Source organism: Pygocentrus nattereri, chromosome 4 (assembly GCF_015220715.1).
Source record: "Pygocentrus nattereri isolate fPygNat1 chromosome 4, fPygNat1.pri, whole genome shotgun sequence".
NCBI classification, from domain to species: domain Eukaryota; kingdom Metazoa; phylum Chordata; class Actinopteri; order Characiformes; family Serrasalmidae; genus Pygocentrus; species Pygocentrus nattereri.
Window position 1 is genome coordinate 51,540,766 of NC_051214.1, and position 21,983 is coordinate 51,562,748.

The 21,983-nt window shown below is 41.9% G+C and overlaps 3 protein-coding genes across 12 annotated transcripts in view; 1 reads left to right on the forward strand and 2 right to left on the reverse strand.

Moving 5' to 3' along the window:
* si:ch73-212j7.1 (centrosomal protein of 170 kDa protein B) overlaps positions 1-14,753 on the forward strand; it is a 25,366-nt gene extending 10,613 nt beyond the window's left edge. For 2 of the 5 annotated variants that reach the window (XM_017683105.2, XM_037537919.1), the window contains exons 6-20: positions 820-934; positions 1,761-1,874; positions 2,568-3,068; positions 3,255-4,387; positions 5,225-5,401; positions 5,525-5,651; positions 5,871-7,559; positions 7,708-7,939; positions 8,201-8,357; positions 8,856-8,894; positions 9,669-9,800; positions 10,408-10,496; positions 10,609-10,702; positions 10,802-10,853; positions 11,999-14,753. In XM_017683105.2, coding sequence (XP_017538594.1) covers positions 820-934; positions 1,761-1,874; positions 2,568-3,068; positions 3,255-4,387; positions 5,225-5,401; positions 5,525-5,651; positions 5,871-7,559; positions 7,708-7,939; positions 8,201-8,357; positions 8,856-8,894; positions 9,669-9,800; positions 10,408-10,496; positions 10,609-10,702; positions 10,802-10,853; positions 11,999-12,180 — 4,833 coding nt within the window. In that variant the 3' untranslated portion in view covers positions 12,181-14,753. The remainder of the gene's footprint in view (positions 1-819; positions 935-1,760; positions 1,875-2,567; positions 3,069-3,254; positions 4,388-5,224; positions 5,402-5,524; positions 5,652-5,870; positions 7,560-7,707; positions 7,940-8,200; positions 8,358-8,855; positions 8,895-9,668; positions 9,801-10,407; positions 10,497-10,608; positions 10,703-10,801; positions 10,854-11,998) is intronic. The other 3 variants (XM_017683101.2, XM_017683104.2, XM_017683107.2) reach the window with 2 other exon arrangements.
* On the reverse strand, positions 14,731-18,802 carry LOC108411507 (neuroglobin-like). The gene is made up of 6 exons (XM_017683108.2): positions 18,767-18,802; positions 18,403-18,582; positions 16,355-16,459; positions 16,090-16,210; positions 15,584-15,664; positions 14,731-15,166 (listed from the first exon to the last, which is right to left on the reverse strand). Exons 2-6 carry the CDS (start codon positions 18,558-18,560, stop codon positions 15,044-15,046), a joined length of 588 nt encoding a protein of 195 aa, XP_017538597.1. The 5' UTR covers positions 18,561-18,582; positions 18,767-18,802; the 3' UTR covers positions 14,731-15,043.
* A 427-nt stretch (positions 18,803-19,229) lies between these two features.
* LOC108411504 (pleckstrin homology domain-containing family G member 3) overlaps positions 19,230-21,983 on the reverse strand; it is a 48,600-nt gene continuing 45,846 nt past the window's right edge. For all 6 annotated transcript variants that reach the window (XM_037537921.1, XM_037537922.1, XM_037537920.1 and 3 more), the window contains one exon: positions 19,230-21,047. In XM_037537921.1, coding sequence (XP_037393818.1) covers positions 20,125-21,047 — 923 coding nt within the window. In that variant the 3' untranslated portion in view covers positions 19,230-20,124. The remainder of the gene's footprint in view (positions 21,048-21,983) is intronic.

The following is a 21,983-nucleotide window of genomic DNA, read 5'->3' on the forward strand; positions in this document are numbered from 1 at the left end:
GGTTAGTGTTACTGCTACTGAGAGCTGATTGGTTAGTGTTACTGCTACTGAGAGCTGGTTGGTTAGCGTTACTGCTACTGAGAGCTGATTGGTTAGTGTTACTGCTACTGAGAGCTGATTGGTTAGTGTTACTGCTACTGAGAGCTGATTGGTTAGTGTTACTGCTACTGAGAGCTGATTGGTCAGCGTTACTGCTACTGAGAGCTGATTGGTTAGCGTTACTGCTACTGAGAGCTGATTGGTCAGCGTTACTGCTACTGAGAGCTGATTGGTTAGTGTTACTGCTACTCAGAGCTGATTGGTTAGTGTTACTGCTACTGAGAGCTGATTGGTTAGTGTTACTGCTACTGAGAGCCGATTGGTTAGCGTTACTGCTACTGAGAGCTGATTGGTTAGTGTTACTGCTACTGAGAGCTGATTGGTTAGTGTTACTGCTACTGAGAGCTGATTGGTTAGCCTTTCTGGGTGTTGATTTGTTGATAAGTGGAGCAACTCATTGGCTGAGTGAACCAGTTCTTGCTCACTGATATTATGAATGTACATGAAGCGCCATTATAAAGTCTGAAAACTTGGGTTCTCAGTAATATAACAGTGGTGTTAAAACGTTTTCTGCTTTTCTGTGTTTAGGAAATGAATGCATTCTTCTGTTTAAAAAAGTTGAAACATTTACAAAGTATGATTTTGCTCAAATGCTCAATCATTTTGGGCAGTGTTTTACAAACCCACAAGGCATTGCTGAGTGGCAGTTCTCTTTACATGTTCTCTTCTCTGATATCTGGTATTGTTACGTTCTTGTTTGACTGCTCCCTGCCGCTCCAGCACGAGAAGTACACCAGTCAGCTGCAGATGGGTTTAAAAAGTTCTGAGGGGAAGAGACAGGAGATGCAGGAGGAAAGATCTAAACTGGAGAAATCTGAACGGAAGAGCCTCACAGGTGAGGGGTTGAAGGTGGTCAGTTAGTGGTCAGTGAGTAATAACCTCTATTCTGTATCTCCAGTGTCTAATAACGCTGTTCTTTCTACAGTTGCCCTGTTTGGTTAATCTGTGAGCACTGAGCTGCGTTCAGGCTGTTCTGACTCTGAGATAATCCTGCAGCTTTGTCTCTGAAACAGGCCGCTGCATCAGTGCTGCATCAGTGCTGCATGTGACCTTCAGTCTTTCTGTTTAAATCTTTCCACAGTCGCTCTCTAGAGATGCATTTCAGAGAGATTTTCATTCAGAATGAGCTATTTATTCAGCACTACTCTGTGCTACACTGCCGCCGAGTGCAAGGCTTTCACAACGTTCTTAATGTTTATTAATGTTTTACTGTTTAGTGTAAACAATGTTACAGCTGATTGCGAGTGTTTTCCTTTTAAATTTAACAATAACTGACCATATAAAGCAGTATACAGAGAAAAGCAGTATGCATAATCATGTCATTTGACAGTGCATAGTACTCCGTATGTACAGTTGTATACAAAGGTTTGAACGTCTTTAGTCAGATAAATTTTTTTTGTTGATTTTCTAAGTGAAAAATAAGTTAACAGCTTCTCTACAGAGCAAAAACTTATATGTGGAACATTTTCTGCACATTTTTGTGCTCCCTTTTTATTATTTGGGGAATTGGAAAAAAGACATTCAGTTAATAGACAGTAATTGTGTATTAAAGTGTGTTTCTGTAGAGGATGTGTAACTTATTTCCACTCAACAACATGGAATTTAACCAGGAAAGCACAAACATTTTTACATGGCTGCATTGTGTATCTGTGTCTGTTCAGAGGTCCCGATGTCTCGTCCCACTCCGCTGTACGGTCAGCCATCTTGGTGGGGAGAGGAGGACTCGGGAAAAGATCCACAGACCGAAGGACGCAAGACAGATGACAGTCGCTCTGGTAAGCTCCACCCCCATACTATCAGTAAGTGTATATATCACATATGCAGTCAATTTACATATGAGTGTAGATTGTATGTACGTATATATAATATACACAGTCAATAAGTGTATTTATCATATGCAACGTATATACAGTCAACGAGTGCATATATTATACATAGTGAGTGTATATCAGTGAGTACATTTATTTATGTATATTGTACATACAGTAAATAAGTGTATATATCATATATACAGTCAGTGGTTTAGTCATTCCTTCCTGATAGTGTATCTCACTCTCGTTCATTCGGCTTGTGGGTTCTTGTTAAAGTGGAGGTTCTTGAGGGGAACTAGAGCTCCACTAAGCTGCTGCTTTTGTTAGTTTGCTGCTGGCTGATTTATCCATAGTTCTTCTGCAAGCATCTGTCCAGCGTCGTCTGCTGAATATGCTGAAGGTTTTGGTTTAACAGACACTTAAATGCTGTATTTGTATATGTATTACAATCACAGATTCTATCAGAGTGACATACAGGGAAATTCAGCCTGCACATCTATGGGCCAGTTAATGGTTAAAAAAATCAGTGGCATTAGTAATTTGTCATGTTAAGTGTTCACAGTCCTAATTCACCAGCATACTGTGCATTGTGAAAGGTGGCCATATTGTTACTTTGGCTAATTTCTGCAACAGTTTTGCTCTGTTGTTTGTTTACAGAGGTCCACAAAGAGGGTTCTGCCACTGAAGCTGAGGTGAATGGTGCCCTTCAAGAGTTTCGTGACAGCCAGGGCAAGTCAGTTTTTCTGTACCACCGAGAGCCCAGCTACTTCGAGATTCCCACCAAGGAGTTCCAGACGCACCCCAAGTCTCCAGCAGTGGAGTTGAATGATATACCCACCAAAGACACTGATGGCACCCCAGCGTCCACACCACCAGTGGTCCAGAGCCATGCCTCATTCACTATAGAGTTTGATGAATGCACACCAGGAAAGATCACCATAAAAGATCACGTGACCAAGTTCTCGTCTCGTCAGCGCAGCAAACAACAGCAGAGCAGTAAGCCACTGGCTGAGGCACCTACAGAGGTTCTGTCGGCTGAGAGCAAAGTGGCTGACTGGCTGGTTCAGAGCGACGCCAGTATGATGCGCAGGCGGCCGCCATGTGATGATGTCTACAGTACCAAGAGTGACCTTGCCATGCACATCAGGACACTGAAAGGTTAAAGGCTATGCTGCTGCTGATACTGTTTTTGATATTAAATCATGATTTGTAAATTACATTTTGACTCTTACATGTATAGTTTATCATGTAAGGCTTTTAATTTTTCTTGTGTCTTGTTACATGCAAAACATGTAAATGTCCATATGTTAGTGAGAAATGTTTGCAATTATTTATTTTTTGTAGGCCACCATCATGAAGATGGTACTCAGAGTGATTCAGAAGATCCTGTAATGAAAGGAAAGCGGAGCAAGTCACAGCACTCTGTCCAGTCACAGCAGTCAGTACAATCCCACCCATCAACTGTGTCAAAAATGTCTGGACCGTCCCAACAGTTTGCCCACTCTCAGGGACCTTACCAGCCTCCGCCACCATCACCTCCTCAACACCCTCAGGACCTTTCTGTGGGTCCTGAGGGAATTGATGTTAGGCCTGTACAGGAGATACCACCTCCTGCTCAAAGCCAAGTGAAGTCTGGACACCAGGAGATCCTTAGCCAGCAAGCCTTTATCATTGAGTTCTTCGACGACAATCCCCGAAAGAAGCGTTCACAGTCTTTCACACACAATCCAGCACATGCCGACACTTATTCTGCCCTCAAAGCCAAGCTAGAGCGCCGTAAAGGTGGTGCTCATGGTGAAAGGCCTGCCTCTGTGCACGGACATATTCCTGCCACACAGCAAATTACGGTGCCTCTCAAAGGTGCCAGTCACAGCGGTCCCCAAAGGTCCAGCTCACTGAAGAGGGAGAAGACGGAGGAAGCAATGAGCAGAAGCAGCACCTCCCCTTCCTCTTCTGGCCCTTCCTCTCGCTCTTCTCCAGCTATCACCATCAAGCCTTTTGGCAGCATAGGCAAGAAATCCAAACTCACTCAAGAATTTGCTGCTGAGTTCCTTAAGGATTCAGAACAGATGTCTTCACCTCCCATGTCAGCTCCACCCGTGATGATGTCTCCATCTCACACTCACCTACCATCTCCAGCAGAACCCCACGGACCCTCCTCTGTGTCCTACCCGTCCTCTCCATCCCAGCTCCCTGCACTGGCTCAGCCACTTCTTCCACACACCCCCACTGTCCCGGTACCTGTTCCTGTTTCTGTTCCTTCTCACTCCCCAACTTTGGGTACGGTCTCCAGTGCTTCCCCTGTGCGCTCATCTTTGCCTCAGTTTTCTCCACTGGCGGTCACTGGGGTGGATCCCAAGGCCTCCAGGGCAGTGCGCGCAGAAGAGGAGGATAGTTTAAGTGATGCTGGTACCTACACTATTGAGACAGAGTCTCAAGATAAAGAAGTGGAGGAGGCTCGGAGTATGATCGATCAGGTGAAAAATATCTTTTAGTACACATTTAGTGATACTTATAGTACATGTCAAATGTGATACAGACACAGAAGTGTATTGTGACTCTCCAAAAAGTTAATGTAAACAGATTTTTCCCCCAAGTTATTTTGCACAATTTGTTTAATTTATGTAAAGGGTAACTGGAGTATGGTAGTTTAACTACCATAAACATGTATTTACCTCAAAGGCAATATTTTGTTAATTTAAGTGAACATACAGGAACAAAGAGGGACTTTAGAGAACTGTTTTAACAAGCTCTGCAGGCTGATCTGTCATCAGTGGACCATTATGAGGAACCAACATGTTCTTATAGCCTCTTAGTCTAGCATGTCATACATGACTCAACAAAACCTGTTGTTTATGGTGTCTAAATTGTATTGATAATTTTATTTAGTTTTGAGGACAAAGAGAATTAATCATACCTGATGGACTATCAGACATTAATCATACACATTTTTCAAGGATTCCTGTTTGCTGTATTGTAGTTTACTGTATTGTAGTTTACTGTATTGAACGGCTCAGAGTTCTGTGTTCAGCTCTGCTCCTTCTCTCTCTGTATCTACAGTGACTGTGTTTCTAGCAGTATCTGAGCTCAGGACCGTCTTTTTCCCTAACCTGTTGATAACTAGCAACTTTCTCTAAACAGACAGAGCTCTTCTTGTAAGTCGCTCTGGATAAGAGCGTCTGCTAAATGCTGTAAATGTAAATGTAAATGCTGTGTGTACATATATGTGTACATATTATAACACACTTATTATTAGTAGTAGTAATGGTCATTTTTATGTTGAAGGAGTAAATAATCTTTAATATTATTCACAGGTTTTCGGGGTGCTGGATGCCCCAGAATACAGTGGTCAAACGCTTGCAGTTTATAGGCCTGTGATCAACGAACAAGGGATCTTCAGTCATGCCCAGGGTGGACCTCTTGACATCATGCCAACATCAGCACAAGATCTTAGCCCCAGCCTTGGTGGTGATCCATCTGACTTAATGCAGGTATTTTAATTCTCACAGAGTATGAAACACTCTCTTCTTTTCCTCTGACATTAGGCACAATCAGGTGAAAATTTGTAATTACATTATCAAATCATTAATACAACCCTCCCTTATTGAATTTAGGAGCATGCTGATCAAGGAGGACCTAAATGGGTGTCTCGGTGGGCAAGCCTAGCTGACACGTACACTGACTCTGGTTCTGCACAGGCACCTTCAGGCACTCCACCCCAAGGTGGACTTCTAAACAAAGGTGATGTGTGTTAAAAGGAATTGTGGTATCATGAGTATTACTGCTGTAATTGAGTCATACACATCAGTAAAGTGATACAGCTATGGAAAAAACATGCAGTTATCAGATAGGCAGAGGCAGAAGTCTTTATAGTCTGACTGTTTGACTGGAACTGTTGCATAAAGTGTCTTGAAAATCACGAAATTAACTCAAGATATTACCATCTCTTTGATACTGCAGATGGAAGAGTGGTACTGATGAGCCAAAGTTTAGATCATTCAGAATCAGAGTGCAGTCAAAGCTCCAGGACCAGACGGCTCCTTCCCCAGGTCCCTCCTGGTGGAGACAAGCAGGATGCCTCCACCCCAAGCATCCTAATCCGACATGAGCCAAACCTGGATCATGAGCCACCAGAAAGAGGATCTAGAGCATCACAGCAGCAGGATTCCACCCAGAGGTTGCGAGTCCAGGACGATGTGGATCATGATAGCTTAAGTGACACGAGTCGCTCAGATGACAGCTCCATCCTTGATAGGAGTGCAAGGAGTCAAGGTCGACGTGGAACTGCTGCAACCTCACCTCTTGAAAATATAGCCCATTGTAGGGGTTATGACACGCCAGCAGTCACACCTAAATCCACTTCTTTCTACATTGGTTCTGAGGATGGTTCTTGCAAGTCAGATACATCCCGGAGTCCTGTTCTTTCCCAAACTGAGAGAGATCCTTCTCCAAAGATGCCTCCAACCACTGTCTTGATACGACACCTAAGTAGCCAGGAGCCCAGGCGGCCAGTGAAACCCAACTCCTCAGCACCCAACCTCCAGACCCAAGACAGGGATGCAGTCCCCACCAAAGAGCCTCCTTCATCATCGTTTGTCCGTCAGGAGAGCTTCACCAAAGATCGGCCCAGTGATAACATCCCGGTGAAGAGGCTGCCACACATCTCTAGTCACCCTGCCTTAAGAGACTTGAGCACAGAAGGAAGTGACCGAGATGCCTCTGCTTTACCCAAGGAGAAGGGATCCTTGGTGTCTCCAGAGGCAAATCAAGAAACATCCACTCAGCAGTCTAAAAAGGGAACTCCTCCTGGACGAGCAGATGAGTCTCTCTCTGGAGAATCAGATGTGGACACTGCCAGTACTGTGAGCCTAGTCAGCAGCAAAAACGCCCCAGTCAGCGCACCCAAGAAACGGACAGCTGCAGGCGGACTCCGTAAAGAGAAATCCTCCTCCAGTCTGTCTGCTCAGGAGAAAAGTCGACAGCCAACAGCACGTGAGCGACTTTCTGAAAAACGTCGTAACCATGCCACTGCAGATAGCGCCGGAAAAGCTGAGGCAGCCCGCCGTCTCCACTTACGCCGCAGTGCTGGAAACCGTGGTTCATTAGATCTTTCTGAGAACCAGCAGAGCCATGGCCAGCAGTTGTGGCCTGACACTGCAGCATCAGACCATGAGTCAGCTTCACGGCCTGCCAGCCGCAAGAAACCCACGGCGCCTCTACAAAAAGAAGATTCCAGCAAGTCAAACAAGGCAGGTCAACAGGTGCTGACTCGATCCAACAGTCTTTCAGCCCCCAGACCTACCCGAGCATCCATGCTGCGCCGGGCCCGTCTTGGTGAAGCTTCTGACAACGAGGGAGCAGAAACGGACCGTGGCTCTCAGAGTTCTGAGCACACAAAGACCCCTGGTGATGCAAAGAAGCTCTCTAGGTTGGACATTCTGGCAATGCCTCGCAAACGGACAGGTTCTTTCACCGCTCCCAGTGATACCGAATCGACTAGTGGCAAACCTGGAGCACCCAGCCGTCCTACTGAAAGCAGCAGTAGTGGGCGGAAGTTATCTACAGGGGAACAGAAACAGTCCACTGTGAAAGGAACTCATTCCTCCACCCGCACACGCACTACCCAGCCTAAACACAGTAGCACAACCAGTGAGTATGATTCAAATCAGTTCTCTTCGGGCTATAAATCAGCACTTCAAGTAGACAAAGTGTCATTTCTATTGCATTATTCATTATATTTTGCTGTTCAGATTATTTAGTGTAACATCTCGTTGTCTTTCTCCTCTTTTCTCTGGAGGTTCTCGACGGAGACAGAAAGGTTCCGACTATTCTTCTACCTCAGAGGAGGAGTTTGAAACCAGTTCCAGTTCTAAACACAAACGCTCTCATGCATCAGCCTCCACACAGACGCAGACACCGCAGAAGACTGTCCAGTCTCGGCTGAAGCCTAGTTCTCTGGAGACAGAGGAGGATGAGGCTCAGAATGAGCACTATCAAAACTGGTCCACTCACAGTGCAGAGATAGCCAGGTTAGTTTTCACTCAGCACTTCAAAAAAACCACAAATGTGTATAAAAGTTCAAAATCTGCACTTTCCACATAATTTTTCCACTTGTTTCATTGTAAAATAATTCATATGAAATTACAGTGTGGTTTGTTATTGGTGGTATAACTTTGAAAAACTGAAAAGGTTTGGTAACATTTAAAAAGGTTTCTGTAAAAACAATCAATCAGATTTGTAGATAACACATGTCAGCATTTATTTGTGTTTGCACCATGTGTTCTGTCCAGATTGAGTCAGGATCTAGCCAAAGATCTTGCCATACTTGCGCGTGAAATCCATGATGTAGCTGGAGATGGTGATTCCCAAACGCCAACCATGGGGACCACCACCTCTCCCGGCTCCATGCCCAACACTCCGGCCTCCACCATCTCTGCCAGAGAGGAGGTCAGTCTGACAGCTTCACGTCTTCTGCACCAGTAAATACATCAGTGAATACAGCAACTCTCAGACCGAGGAGAGTAAAACAAGAACACAACACAGAGCCACACACTGAGCACGAACAGCAAAAAATCATAGTCCTTATCCCCTTTAACTTATTCAGCAGCTACTATTAAATATTCAATGTCTACTATAAATGATTCATAATCCACTGTGAATTACTCTGCATCTTCTAGGAATTTTTCAGTAATTAATATAAATGACTACGAATTTTGTTGAATTGTGGATCTACATGCTAATTTAGAGTTTAAGGATTTAAGAGAACAAGAAATTTTAGAGAACAAATGCAGAGTTTTAGGGGTTTAGGTCTGAGTTTAAGAGAGTAAAGTCAGGATTTTAGGGTTTTTTAAAGGAATACCATGACTGTATGCTGAAGCTCATCAATACTAGAATGTAAACAGTTTTTTCTCCTTCTGGACGTTCTGTTGTATCTCTTTTGTGCAGAGTTCATATTCATCATTACACGGGTTCCTCACATCACAGGTGCTAAATTCATCCTTCACTGATTTCCCTCACTGCGTCCTGTGTGCTGTGTTGTTTATATCAGTATTAGTTCTGTGAACTGATATTGATAATGAGTGGAATTAATTGTGTGATGATATAAAAGCACCACGTTAATGTGACTGTTTGACCACAGTGTCCTGTTCTCACCTGCATCGTCATGTTCCTCAGACGCATGGTGCACTTCCACACAGTCCAGCTGTATGTTCACAAAATGCTCTGACAAGAAATCTTCCACATTCAGTTTCTGATGTACAAAAAGATTAAAAGTTCTCAAACAGCAGGCGATTCAAACAGCTCACCATGTTTAAATTTTCTGCTGAATTCCAGTAGAGGTTCCATTCCGACCAGTAATGATACTTATTATTATTATTATCAATATCATTATATATATATATATATATATATAATTGCTTGATCATAATCATGTTTTCTGTGCAGAGCTCCACAATTACTAGAAAAATGATCAATCTTAATTTTACCTAAGTTTACATTTCTCTGTTGTTTTCAGTGTAAAATAAATTGTGGCCGTTTCTCTGATTCACTGCTGTATCTACAGTTTAATGTGAACATTCTGTGAACACAGAGCTCTTCATTCTGTTTACACTGTAATCAGCATGTTCACCTAAACGCGCCTCATAGAGGTCCTACAACTAATTTCTTTCTGTCAGGCTGAAGTGCTGACTCACGTCAGGTCAGGTGACTGTTTGTTTGTGTGTTTGTTTTGATCCGTTACTTTTTAAATCTGTCCTGCAGTTGGTGCATCACATACCTGAAGCCAGCCTGAACTACCAAAAGGTTCCTCCAGGATTAACCAGTCCAGTGGACCAGGACTCAAACATGAATGAACATGAGGGCTTTAAACGGCGTCCGTGGAACCGTGAAGAGGTCACATTCAGACCCCCTTACTACATTTTTCCTCCTGTGCATTTTAGCGCTCAGTCTTGTCGTATCCGACATCATCTCGTTACACATCTGGGTACAACTCTCTTAACCCCACCAACTGTTAAACCCCACTATCAGTTTCCTCGAGCATGTACTCTTTCAATCAGTAACACAAGCTAAATGAGCTAACTAGCAAAATGCTATCATTAGCTAAATTCCGGAGTAGTTTTCTGTGTCTCTGAGTGTTTTCTGCATTCACGACACACATCAACAGGCTTAACTGGAGATTTTTTGTAGACATTTCAGCCATGCTAACTTGCGCTACATCCATGTGCTAATGATAGGCTTATTGATGAGTGCACCAGCGCCCCCTGCTGTGAGCTCCAGCTTAGCTTAAGTGTTGGATTGGTTTAGAAATTTCACTTTCAGTTTGTATCCCCCCTACATTACCACATTAAGCCCAGAATTTCTGCTGGTTATCCCCAGACGTTCTCATTATGAGTTCACATCTGGACCCTTGACGCTTTCGCTGTGATATCAGTGATTTTATCCAAATAAAATGAAAACACTCATGTGATCTATTTGTGTTCTGTAACTCATTTTATTGCAGGTCATTTTGGATAATTTAATGCTGAATCCCGTATCACAGCTCTCACAGGCCATCAGAGAGAACACAGAGCAACTGGCCGAGAAAATGAAGTAAGACTTTACCGTTTACACTGTTAGAACCTCCATCCACATTATGTTGCTCTGTTTGGGCAGAACACTTAACCTTTTAATCTGACCCCAGATTTATGGCCTTTTTTCTCAGAGCTTTGTTTCATAATAAGACAGAAGTGTGGGAGGAGATTGAAGCGAAGATCAACGCTGAAAATGAAGTTCCCATCCTTAAGACCTCCAACAAAGTAAGATTTTACAGCCACCAAGCTTATTGATTCCAATTAGACTACAGTCTTAAAGTGTGTGAGCTTAACTGAATGTATGTAACGTTTTCTGTACGTCAGGAAATCTCCTCAATCCTGCAGGAGCTCCGGAGAGTCCAGAGGCAACTAGAGGGTGAGTTTTATTCTCTCGGTCATTTTATTTAGTACTAAGACGTTTGGATTATATTCCTACATATTGCAGTTCTGATTGATTTTACAATATATTATAAATCTACTAGCTAATCAGTAACTTAGTTAAAGTAATAAACTCATTTTGTTGGATTATATAAATACACCGATTCATTAAATCTCCCACAGAAACTCATGCAGAGCTGTTTGGTCAGCACACATTGAACAACACTGATTGATCAGAGGCTCATTTGCATATCTCAGCTTTCTGTGATAATCAGTATTGAGTTGGACAGTAGTCTTCAGACAGATTCAGTCGTTTTAAAACAATGTGCAGTAGACGGCTTCAACAGTCTTATAGCCTTAAAATGGTGTGTGGTAGCCTTTACATGGCTTCAGAAGTCTTTAGACTGTGTACAACAGCCTTTAGATGGCTTTTGTAGTATTTAGACAGTGTTCCATAGTACGGAGCCCCGGAGGGGACAGAAGTAAAAAAAAAAAAAAAGAAGAATTAGTGTGAATATTTTGCGGTTCGTACGCATAATTTTTTCACGATTTCTTAAATTGTTCCCTCGTTTTCTTTAAAACATTTATTTTTTTGATTCGTGCACAAAGTCGTGTAGTAGCTACATGTCATGTTCTTTGTCCTGTGCAAGTAACTAACAGCTCTCTGAGACTGCCTGACGGGTTTTGACGTGTTAGACTGATGAGATGATGGACAGAGATGCTCATCAGGTCTGATTTTGATTTGGGGCGCTATGAGGAAACGGCCCTCAGATTCACCAGAGAAGCTGCAGTTTGGTGGTGAAATGAAGGAAGACAACAAACTACAACCACAGTTTTCATTAAACCGCAGGATTAGGATTGTGAGGATGTTGAAATGCTGATCGTTTCTTCCTGTAATCGGACGATCGTCTCCAACACTGCCGTTTGACCGGGAGCAGAAAAACGCTGTGAAGAGGAGCTGCAGTTTCCTCATAACCCCCGAATCAAAATCAGACCTGATGAGCGTCTGTGTTCATCATCTCATCAGTCTAACATGTCAAAACCCGTCAGACAGTCTCAGGGAAGTTCTGACTCATTTCTAGAGACATGTGCATCCCTAGTTTGCTGTTATCTGTGATAACGCGTATTCATGAAATTTCTCAGTAATCAACACGATTGTAGAACCTGGAGGAACCCTAAAGCTGCCCACTGCGGTCACGTCTCCTGTGGGAAAGAGCAGATCCACCTCCAAGGAGTTCCCCAGCTCTGCAGCTGCTAACGCTAACACTGGCGCTAGTGCTAAAAGAGGTGTCCGTGGGGCCGAGAGGGAGAGATACGCTGTGTGAGTGGTCTGCATCAGCACCCCCCGCCAGAGACCACCATCCACCGTGTTCATGTAAAACCATCATTATTCTGTTCATACTGTAGTTATTAATGGTGGAAATACCTTTATGCTTTATATAATCTGCTGCTATGCTGCACAAGCTAATTTAAGATTAGGCAAAAACACAGTGCTGTACTAAACTGAAGACATGTTGCTCGCTTCAAAGAGTCCATGCGGCTCATTCCTGACTGAGAAACAGCTCCGGTGATAATGTGCTGTGTGACTTGGCGCCCTCTAGAGGACCCGAGCGAGGAGGCGGCGCTCACAGCAGCGCTTTTGTGAACTGCCTTGGTGAAAACTGGATGCAACATCATTTATTCTTCATCTCAGACTGCTGTGATTGTCAGTAGTTGTGATTGTTCAGATGTTTCTGACTGTTGTGGATGGTGAATATGGCGAATGTTGTGAATGTTGTGCGTCATAATTCATCAGTGCATTTGAGAGCATATCACACAGCTCAGCTCCATGCAGTCCTTATCAGTGTGGGTTAAATTAGAGCAGCTTTCTGTGTATTACGAAGCTGCAGGCTGTTTACTGCGAAAGTCCAGAAAACAGAAATGATAAGCAAACACTTCTCTGAACAACGTGAACCTGGTAAACTCTTATTACTATGTGTAGTTGAGTTGAGTGGTGCTAGATTATTTGTTGTGGTTTTGGCGTTTTGAAAGTAAGACAAGTTGATGTTACAGTGCGACTGCGTCATGACTGCATGTGTGAGGGTCGTTGTGGCTGGAATTGGAACAGTATGAAGATTTCATATCAGTGACCAAAATGATCACGTTTCCATTAAAATAAGATGTTTGAAAAGCTCTGAAACACACCGACCCGTTTCACTACAGATGTTATACTGGAAAAGTCTTTATTTAACCACTTATATTACTTTGACACCCAAAAAAATAATTACAAAAAATAAATGATCAGTTCTTGCATGGTTTTCACAAACTAGCAGTTACCAAAAAACATGTTGCATATTGTGCTTGTGTTGATTTGCAGACAAACTGTAGCAGCGTGCTGTTTACTTCTGACATCACTTTTATAAAGATAGTTATCAAAAAATGACCATTTCAGACTACATGATTATCTCATACCCTAATATCTCTTTAACACCAGAAACTGCCCGTCTGTACTTATGGACTGACCCCTGTGTGGCCGTAAGAGGGTCACTGTTACAGAATGACTGCATTAGGATTGCGTGTAAGGGCAAATCTTACAGTATGATAGCATTATGACTGCTGTATGAGGGTCTTTAGTTACACAGTGACTGCATTATGATTATAGGATGTTACAGTATGACTGCATTATATTATGTATGAGTCACTGTTACAGAATGTTTGTTTCATGACTGTATATATGGGCTGTTGTTACAGAATGACCACTGTATGTATGTATAAGTGTCACTGTTACAGTAGGACTCCATGAGGATTATATAAAAAAAGGTCCGTTACAGAATGACCGCTTTATGGCTGTATATAAGGGTCTGTTATGGTATGACTGCATTATAGTTATGTATAAAGGTCCCTGTTCCAGAATGACCGCTTTATGACCACTGTATTAGTTTCCGTTTTGGTTTTACAGCTGTAACTCTTTCTGTTTGAGTCTTATGACAAAGTTGAAGGAGCTGGAAAAGCAGATCGTACTGAATGAATGTAGATGGGCAGCGTCTACAAACTCAGACTTGCTGACCAGAGAAGCAGAACCACCAGAACGTGTTCGTTCAGAACTTTCATAATATCTTCTCCACTACTGAGCGACAGATTCACATACTCAGAAATATTAAAGCGTCGTGTGATCGTGTTTGAAAGTCCTTGTCATGCTCACTGAGCGTGTCCGCGCTGACCGGCGAATGTTTTATTTGTCCAGCCGTGGTTGTAAGAGTCGTTTAAATTCAGCTTCAGCCGCAGACTCGCGTCGCCTGGGCCGTCTAATGAACCTGCGCTACCTTCGTGTTCTGGAGGAGTTCAGGTTCTCCTGTGGAGCAGTGGCGTCTGTCCAGACCACTGGCTAGCAGTTTATTATTGACTGCGTGGCTGGCGACGGTTGTGCGGGGCAGCGAGTGCATTTAAAATGCAAATGAGTTATTTTGTGAAATTTGCATGTTCCGTAATTGAGCTGCTTGAGGCTCGAGCTTCTTCACCAAATGTGCTTTTATCTGTTTGAGTTACAGCAACATTTCTACTCACTAAACGAGCTAATATCTCATTATTAAACACTAAACGACGGAAGAAACAGTCGCACATTTTAGCAGGATTTGTTTTTTATTAATTTCATTAATAATTTAATAATTCGCTTTTTTGTTTGTTCATACTTGCACCGCAAGTTCTGCTTTGTTTTGAATCTTTGACTTCCGGAATGATGAACCTCCACTTCCGGTCAGGGGGTGTGTCTCTTCTGCTGTTCGTCATTCCTCCAAATGTAAACTGACCGCAGGAGTTTGAGTGATTCTGCTCATGTTTTGTGATATTTTGCATTTTTAATGTTATTTTGCATTTTTTAGAATAATCACTGCAAGCTGAACAGTTGTGTCGTTTTATTTACCATTTAAACTGTCTGTGATTTTTCATCACATTTATAATAAATCAGTTTCAGTCATGTGCTGAATACGAACTGCAGACATTCATTCTTCATGCATAAGTATAAAATATTATTTAGAATAATCAAATTTCCAGCTTATTACACTATATTAACCATACAAACTGGACATTTGGGGAAAAAGAAAAAAGTCAATACTGACTTCAGAGCTCAACTTTAGTAATTCACTGGTAAATGAGTATGATGTGAGTTACGCTTGTGTCAATAGTAGCATGTCAGTGGTCAGCTGAAGAACCCTAAAGAACCTCTCGATCCCCTAAACGCTGTGTTTCCAGGGCCAGCGCTGCAGTGTGGCACTGTTTCCTCGCTTCCTCCTCAAAGCCCACCTTCATCATCTGAGTCAAATACAAGAACAGGGTCTAAAAGAGAGACAGAAAGACAATAGGGTCAGGTACGGTCATTCATATGGTCAGATACAGTTGCGGTCATTCATACAGTAAGAAACAATCACTTATACAACGGCTAGTTACAGTTATTCATATGATCATATATGATCATTCATACGGCGAAAGAGGACTGGAAGAGCGACGGAAAACTCTACAGCCAGTCCTTCTTCAGGAACCCCCCATATGCTGCTTCTTTCCCCTCCATCCAGCTCCCCAGGACTCCATCTCCCAAGCCCCCTGGCCCCTCCACCCCAATCACAGATGGAGTTTGTAATCTGTTAATTTTTGCTTATGATTTCTGGATCTGAAAGTGTTTTAAACTCTGTTTAGTAAAAGTGACCACAGTAACACTGACCAGAGCCTCAAATGTTGCAAAACAAACTGTTTTACCATCCAGGCGTTTTCCAGTTCTGAGGACCAGCGTTCCTTCAGGATCGGTTTAATCACTCGGATGAACTCAGTGCCAAGATACTGGAAGATGTTTGATCATAAACAATTACAATTACAAACAACAGAACAACAGAAATGTAGCGATGGGTAAAAGCGGTGAATCAGGAACTGAGCTTTTTGTTCTGCTGCAGAACCATAACAGAACCACTCTGGTTTCCCCAGAGAACCATGTACAAAAACAAGATTTTGGTGAGTGTGAAGAACTTCTCAAAGGTTTAAAGTGTTCAGTCGTCCTATTTTCACTTCCTATTTATTATGTCGATTATTTATTATATTTATTATGTTATGTAAAAAAGCTCTTTTACAAAGAAAAGTTCTTAAGAGAAACAGAAGTTGTTCTCTATGGCTTCATCATTCAAAGAACCCTTTTCTGTTACCTTCATTTGTAAGCATGTTCTATGTTCAAGCATCTCTAAAAGCAGAATTAGCGTCCAGCTGAGACTGACCATGTAGTATTTGGGGTTGGAGTTGTAATGGTAATGTTTCCGTCCCAGTTCCAGAATCAACTCATCTAAATGCTCTGGTTTTCCAAGTCGGGCCACGCTCTTCTCCAGGAAGGACAATACGCTGGAACACAGTTGCAACTTGAAGAGTCTTAGCACATAAAACACTTTAAAAACAGAAACATTATTATTATAGTTTTAATTAATATTAAAATATTAACAGCCCACAACTCAGAGGAAAAGGGCAAAGGTCAAAACGATCTCTTACCGGAGGCCATGGGCGCGCAGTTCTCTGCTGGCCTGGATCTCCAGATCCGCAACATCTCGAAAGTCAAAGAAAGCATCTTTACACTCTGGATGGATCTCAAACAGCCTGATATCAAACAGAGAACAATAAGTAAATAAAAAGATACTGAAATGAAAAGTTTTTTGAGTGACCGGGAGACGAGGCTGTCCGCTGAGGGGAACCACTGTTAGCTTTGCAAATAGTGATGCTAACAGAATTAGCATATATGCTAGCAGTGTTAAGAAAGACTTGATGAATTAAAGACTGCTGTGTGTGACTGACACACCTCCGTATCCTAAAAGAGCCAGTATGTCTAAACACAGCACAGTGATGAGCTACGCAGTCGATGTTGATATTCCATCGTTGTGAATACATGTAATGGAGTTGTCAGCGTCCCAGCGTTCCTACCTCCAGGGCAAGTCCAGGGAACAAGCTGCTGCCTGAATTTACTATGTAATGATCCGTTACACACAGGAGTAGTGAGTGAATCAGAGCATTTTCAGTGCTGAAAGTGCGGCGGTTTGAGAACGCAGCAGCACCAACGATGCAGCTGGGGACCATAAGGAACTTGCAGGAGAACCAGTTTATGAGGAGTTTGGCCTCATCCTGTTTCACCCGTTATATCCAATACATGACTGCATAACCCCAGAGGGCACCTAACCCTAACCCTAACCCTAACACACACACACACACACACACACACACACACACACACACACACACACACACACACACACACACACACACCTTCTAAGCTGCTTATCTTTCTGGGTAGCAGGGGGAGCTGGAGCCCATCCCAGCAGTTGGAGCTAAACGGCTAAAAGCAAATATTGAAAGCCGTTTCTAGTCGTGCACCCAGAGCTTCGCTTTCATTGTAGAAAGGTTGGCATCACTGCAACAGAGCGCGTAACATTACTGTTTTAAACTCATAGCTTGAGTTCAAAAGCACTTAAAACCATAACAGTGTTGAAATGTTTTATGCTGTTCTGTGTTCAGGAAATTAATATATTATTTTACATTGAAAAGGCTTAAGTATTTATAAATAGATAGATCGAGGGAAACACCGAAACCTGTACATCTATTCTAGAAAATAAAACTATAAATGATCAAAGCTCAGCTGAGAGTAATCTGATCCCTAACCCTAACTTTCTGGATAGTTCAGTTGGGAAAACAGGAAGTGCATGAGCAGTAAAATGTGTGTGTGTGTGTGGGGGGGGGGTTGCTACAATGTTTGTACTTAAATAATAAATAATGACTATATAAATAAATAAATAATAAAGTATTTTAATAGACTTCGCTTTCTGGCGCCCAACAAGGCGAAAGAGACGAGCAGCTGCAGTGAGATCTTCAGTCTTCTCACTCAGGAACAGTCTGCTGACGCTCAACGTTCTGGTTCAACATTAATGTGCATCTGCAGAGTGAGGAACCCTGCAAGTTCTCCCAGACTCTGATCATAATCTTTGAGCAGCTGTGGACACTTATCTCCTCAAAATGGGAAATGACTGAAGAAAGAAAAATTAATAAACACATAAGAAGGACATCTGCCACATTGCTCCACAAGCAGGTCCAGAAAATACTTTAATATTCAAATGAACCCATTTTAACATCCAATAACTAAAACCACCACCACTGCCAACAAAACGTCATGTCTCCACAACTGATGACCTTCTAGACTTTGATGTAAATGAATGTAGCATTTTAGATGAAATTTTGTCTCGCAGAAAATCCTGGAAATGAGTGATTTTGACACGACAGTGACGATGCGTGACTCACAAATTCAGATTTTAAAATCGGTTCCGCTCCAAGACACAAATCAACAGTTAATCGATCCAAGAATCAATTAGACCAAATAAATGTGAAAGTTCAGAAAAGAAGATTAACCTCGAGTTTAACACGGCTCTCAGATCACGGGCACTGGTCAGTTCATCGGAGTCTGCAGATGTTTCATACAGTGCTCAGTAACAGTGACGCACTTTATCACATCTTTTTTACATCTTTATTACATCATATATTCATGAGAAGCAGCTCACCTCACAAACATGATGACTCCGGCTTTAGTGGCGTCGCTCTGAACGGCTCGCCACGACTTCCTGACCAGCTCCTTCTGCGCCTCGTTCAGACGTACGATGGTCAGATCTTCCACATGTTCGTTGTGGGGCTCCGACTCGGAGGAAAGCGTGCAGCCCATAATACCAGCGTAGATATGAGTTCTAGATACGAGTTAACGAAAACTTCAGCTGTTCTACACAAGCTACTTTCTACATATGAATAGAAACAGATTTAATAAAACGTGAAGAAAAGCAGGTCTTCGTTAGTGAGATACAGAGAAACCAATCAAACCAAAACGTGAGAAATTCATCTTTTTAGTTTGGCCTTTTTTAACCTGATTCTCACCTGAGCTCCTTACACCTGGCGCTGAGCGTCACTGAGACTCACTGCAACAAAAGGACGTATTTGCATCTATTTTACATGATCTGTAAACACGGTAACACAAAGCGTCTCACTGACGGATCAACACGGAACGCACAGAACCTCACAGAGAACTGTCTAGAATACAGAGTGACCCGTCAAACTGCTCGAGATACACACAGAAAATGAGCAGAACCAATAAAACAACTACTTTTGGTTTCCTAAAAAAAACATGTATCAGGTTCTATAGCAGCTTAAGGGTTCTTACTAAGACTTTACTCAAGTCTGTGAACCTGAAAAAAAATTCTTTTACAAATAAACAAATAAATACAAACATTATTCCACTGAAAAGTTCTTTAGGAACCAATTTTAGATCTTCATTCTTCTTCTTATTATCATCATTAAATGTAAACTGCTGGCTTTTAAAACACTTTTATATTGACTCTGATTAGATAAACAAACAGAATATACACATTTATTTTTTTTATATATATATATATTTATATACATTTAGATAATTTCTGACAGGAATCATCATTTACAGGATCTTAATAAATAACACAGTGTAGAGAGAAAGACTCACAACATACAGTGTTATGAAACAGGAAAGTATAGAGATGTTTACATGTTACATTTGTGCAAATAGCTGATTAAAGACATTCAGTGCTGGACAGATTAAAGAAAAATCAACATATACAGGGAAAATATATCCAGATGCAGTTAAAGCAAAACTTCATCCATATATTAACAGATAATCATTTGCTGGGAATGCCTATAAAAACAGTTACAGAACTCTGAGGTTCTTTCATATGCAGGAAATAATCGGTGGAATGATGAGAGCTGTAACTTTCTATAATAAATCATGATTAACAGTGATCCAGAACTCAGTGCTGCAACCGAAGGCGCCAAAGCGAGCGAGTGGTCCTCCATATAAGTGGTGCTATCATACAAATGGTCTGTCCTTATATTAAAGAGAAAGCTGTTTTTAAAGAGAAGTCATGATGTACTTGATGGAAAAATCTACTCACCTGTGGCAAAACAGGAGCATTAAAATGGTGAATGTAAATCGTGTCTTTGAGAAAGAGAAATTTAGGGAATTATGAAGCCGTTTCTGGCAATTCATCACAAACAGCAGTTTTTCTGACGGAGGCTACATTCACATACTTAGGCTTGACAGAAATGAGATAAACAACATAAAAATATATGCATATTTCAGGAGCCCATTAACTTTTATAGTCTGGTTATGCTTTTGTGTACAGAAGAGTAACGTACCTTAAAACATAAAGTGATACAATTCTAAACGAATAGAAAGAATAAAGCTACCAGAATAAAAAGATAACCCTTTATCTCAAGTTTAAGAATTTTTCTCGGAGGTTCTTTACAACACCCTGTTGACTGGCATCAGTCTTTTTCCCAGAATCCACACGGTTTCTGAGAGCTTCATCTAACTGTTCTCTGGAGGATGTCGTTTTATCATGTTCTTTACTTCTGTCCGTCTTGGACGCTTGTTCTGACCGGGACGCAGACTCTTCCCTCTGTCTGTAATCGTCCGATTCCTGATAAGCACGACATCGATCAATAACAGCCATTATTGAGATCTTCTCCCGAGATGTTGGTGATCGGATCTGCACATAGTGGTCTTCCACATTATCCATTTCCATTACAGTTGCAGGTTCTTTTGAAGGTTCCTCCCCTTCAGCTTGAGTTGCAGTCTCAGAAACCTTCTCTACAACAACAACATTCTTTTTGTTGGGTAATGTGGCCTGAGCAGAGATGTAGTAGTCACTACTGACCATCTCATTTTGGAGGTCCTGTAGATCACTCAGATACAGTCCACTGAGTCTGTGGTCCAGAGAGCCAGCTCGGTGCATCCGAACCTGAGGGCCCTCCCAGTCTCTTCGGGAGTGGGTCCTGTAGGCTGGAGCCTCAGCGTTAGCACTGGACAGAACCAGGCTGGAGCTGCAGCTGGAGCGTCTCCTCGGGCCGCAGTCGGTCATCCTCTCAGGCACAGAGCAGCTCCGGCCAGCAGGGGGCATCTGCAGAGATGTGCTGTGGGTGATGTGAGTGTATTTTGAGCGCAGCTCACTCACATCCGGCCAGTCAAAGCCCTCCGCCGATGATGGGCTCAAAGGACTCTTGGAGCATGAACGTTTCGGAGATAAAACTCTCACACTGCTGCTGGTGTTGGAGCTTGTGGAGTTGGTCTTCTGGTCAAGAGGAATCATCTCATCATATCCAGTTAGAGACAGTGTCAGGTTTGGTTTTCCTGTAAATCAAACAATGCTGTATAAGTGAATATTAAACAGAAAGGAGCATTAAAATTATACCAGAATTTTAGACCTAAAAACAACATTGACACTTAAAATGGTGTCCATGATATTGTTTACCATCTTTTTTCAAAGAAACCCTCTCCAAACTGACATCTGTGCAGGAACAGATGCTTTCTTTCCTCACCTGCTGTACTGTCCCTTTTGGGATCACTGCAGCAGGTTGTGTTTTAACCGTGACTTTATTCATTGGAAGTTACTACATGGAAGCTATGAATAAGTTTTCTTATACTGACGATACAGTCAGAGGTGAGCTTTTTCTTTTTAGATATTTAAAAATGAGCTGAACAAACAAAGGTAAGAGAGTCAAATCCAGACACTGAATCCAGCTTCTGGTCTTAGATTTTGTAATCACTGGTAATGGTAATGACACTGGGTTTCTGATATCACTGACCATATGAAAAGCAATAAATGATTAATCTGGCTGGATGTAACATAAGCACAGACATTTTTGGGATGTGTTAACAGAAATCTAACATGTCTTTCAACAAATATGAAAAACACAGAATTACAAAATGATTATTTACTATTCTGCAAAATACAGAAAAATAAAATATTAACAACTACTTACTGTGCACTGAAGGGCTATAAATGCTAAAAAACCAAATACATAAACCGATCACACATTATGACCATTTCCTTGTTTCTACACTCATTGTCCATTTTATCATCTCCACTTATTATAGAGGTGCACTTTGTAGTTAATATTGTGGCATTAGACACATCAGGTTGTATTTAGTTTGAAAATAATGTTGTTTATCACAAAAACTCATGATAACCAGAACAATTGCAACAACAAATATGCAACAACAATTCAGTGAGGAACCAGTGAAGACAAAACTCAGAACTGCAAACCAGATTTATGGTCTGAATTT

Coding starts and splice junctions, on each gene's coding strand:
- LOC108411507 (XM_017683108.2), bottom strand. CDS start 18,560: ATGGGCTGCACGCTTTCCTCCGAGTCGGAGCCCCACAACGAACATGTG. Junction 16,460..18,402: donor GGAGTCATCATGTTTGTGAG/GTGAGCTGCTTC, acceptor GTTTGATATCAG/GCTGTTTGAGATCCATCCAG. Junction 15,167..15,583: donor AACTGGAAAACGCCTGGATG/GTAAAACAGTTT, acceptor TCTCTCTTTTAG/ACCCTGTTCTTGTATTTGAC.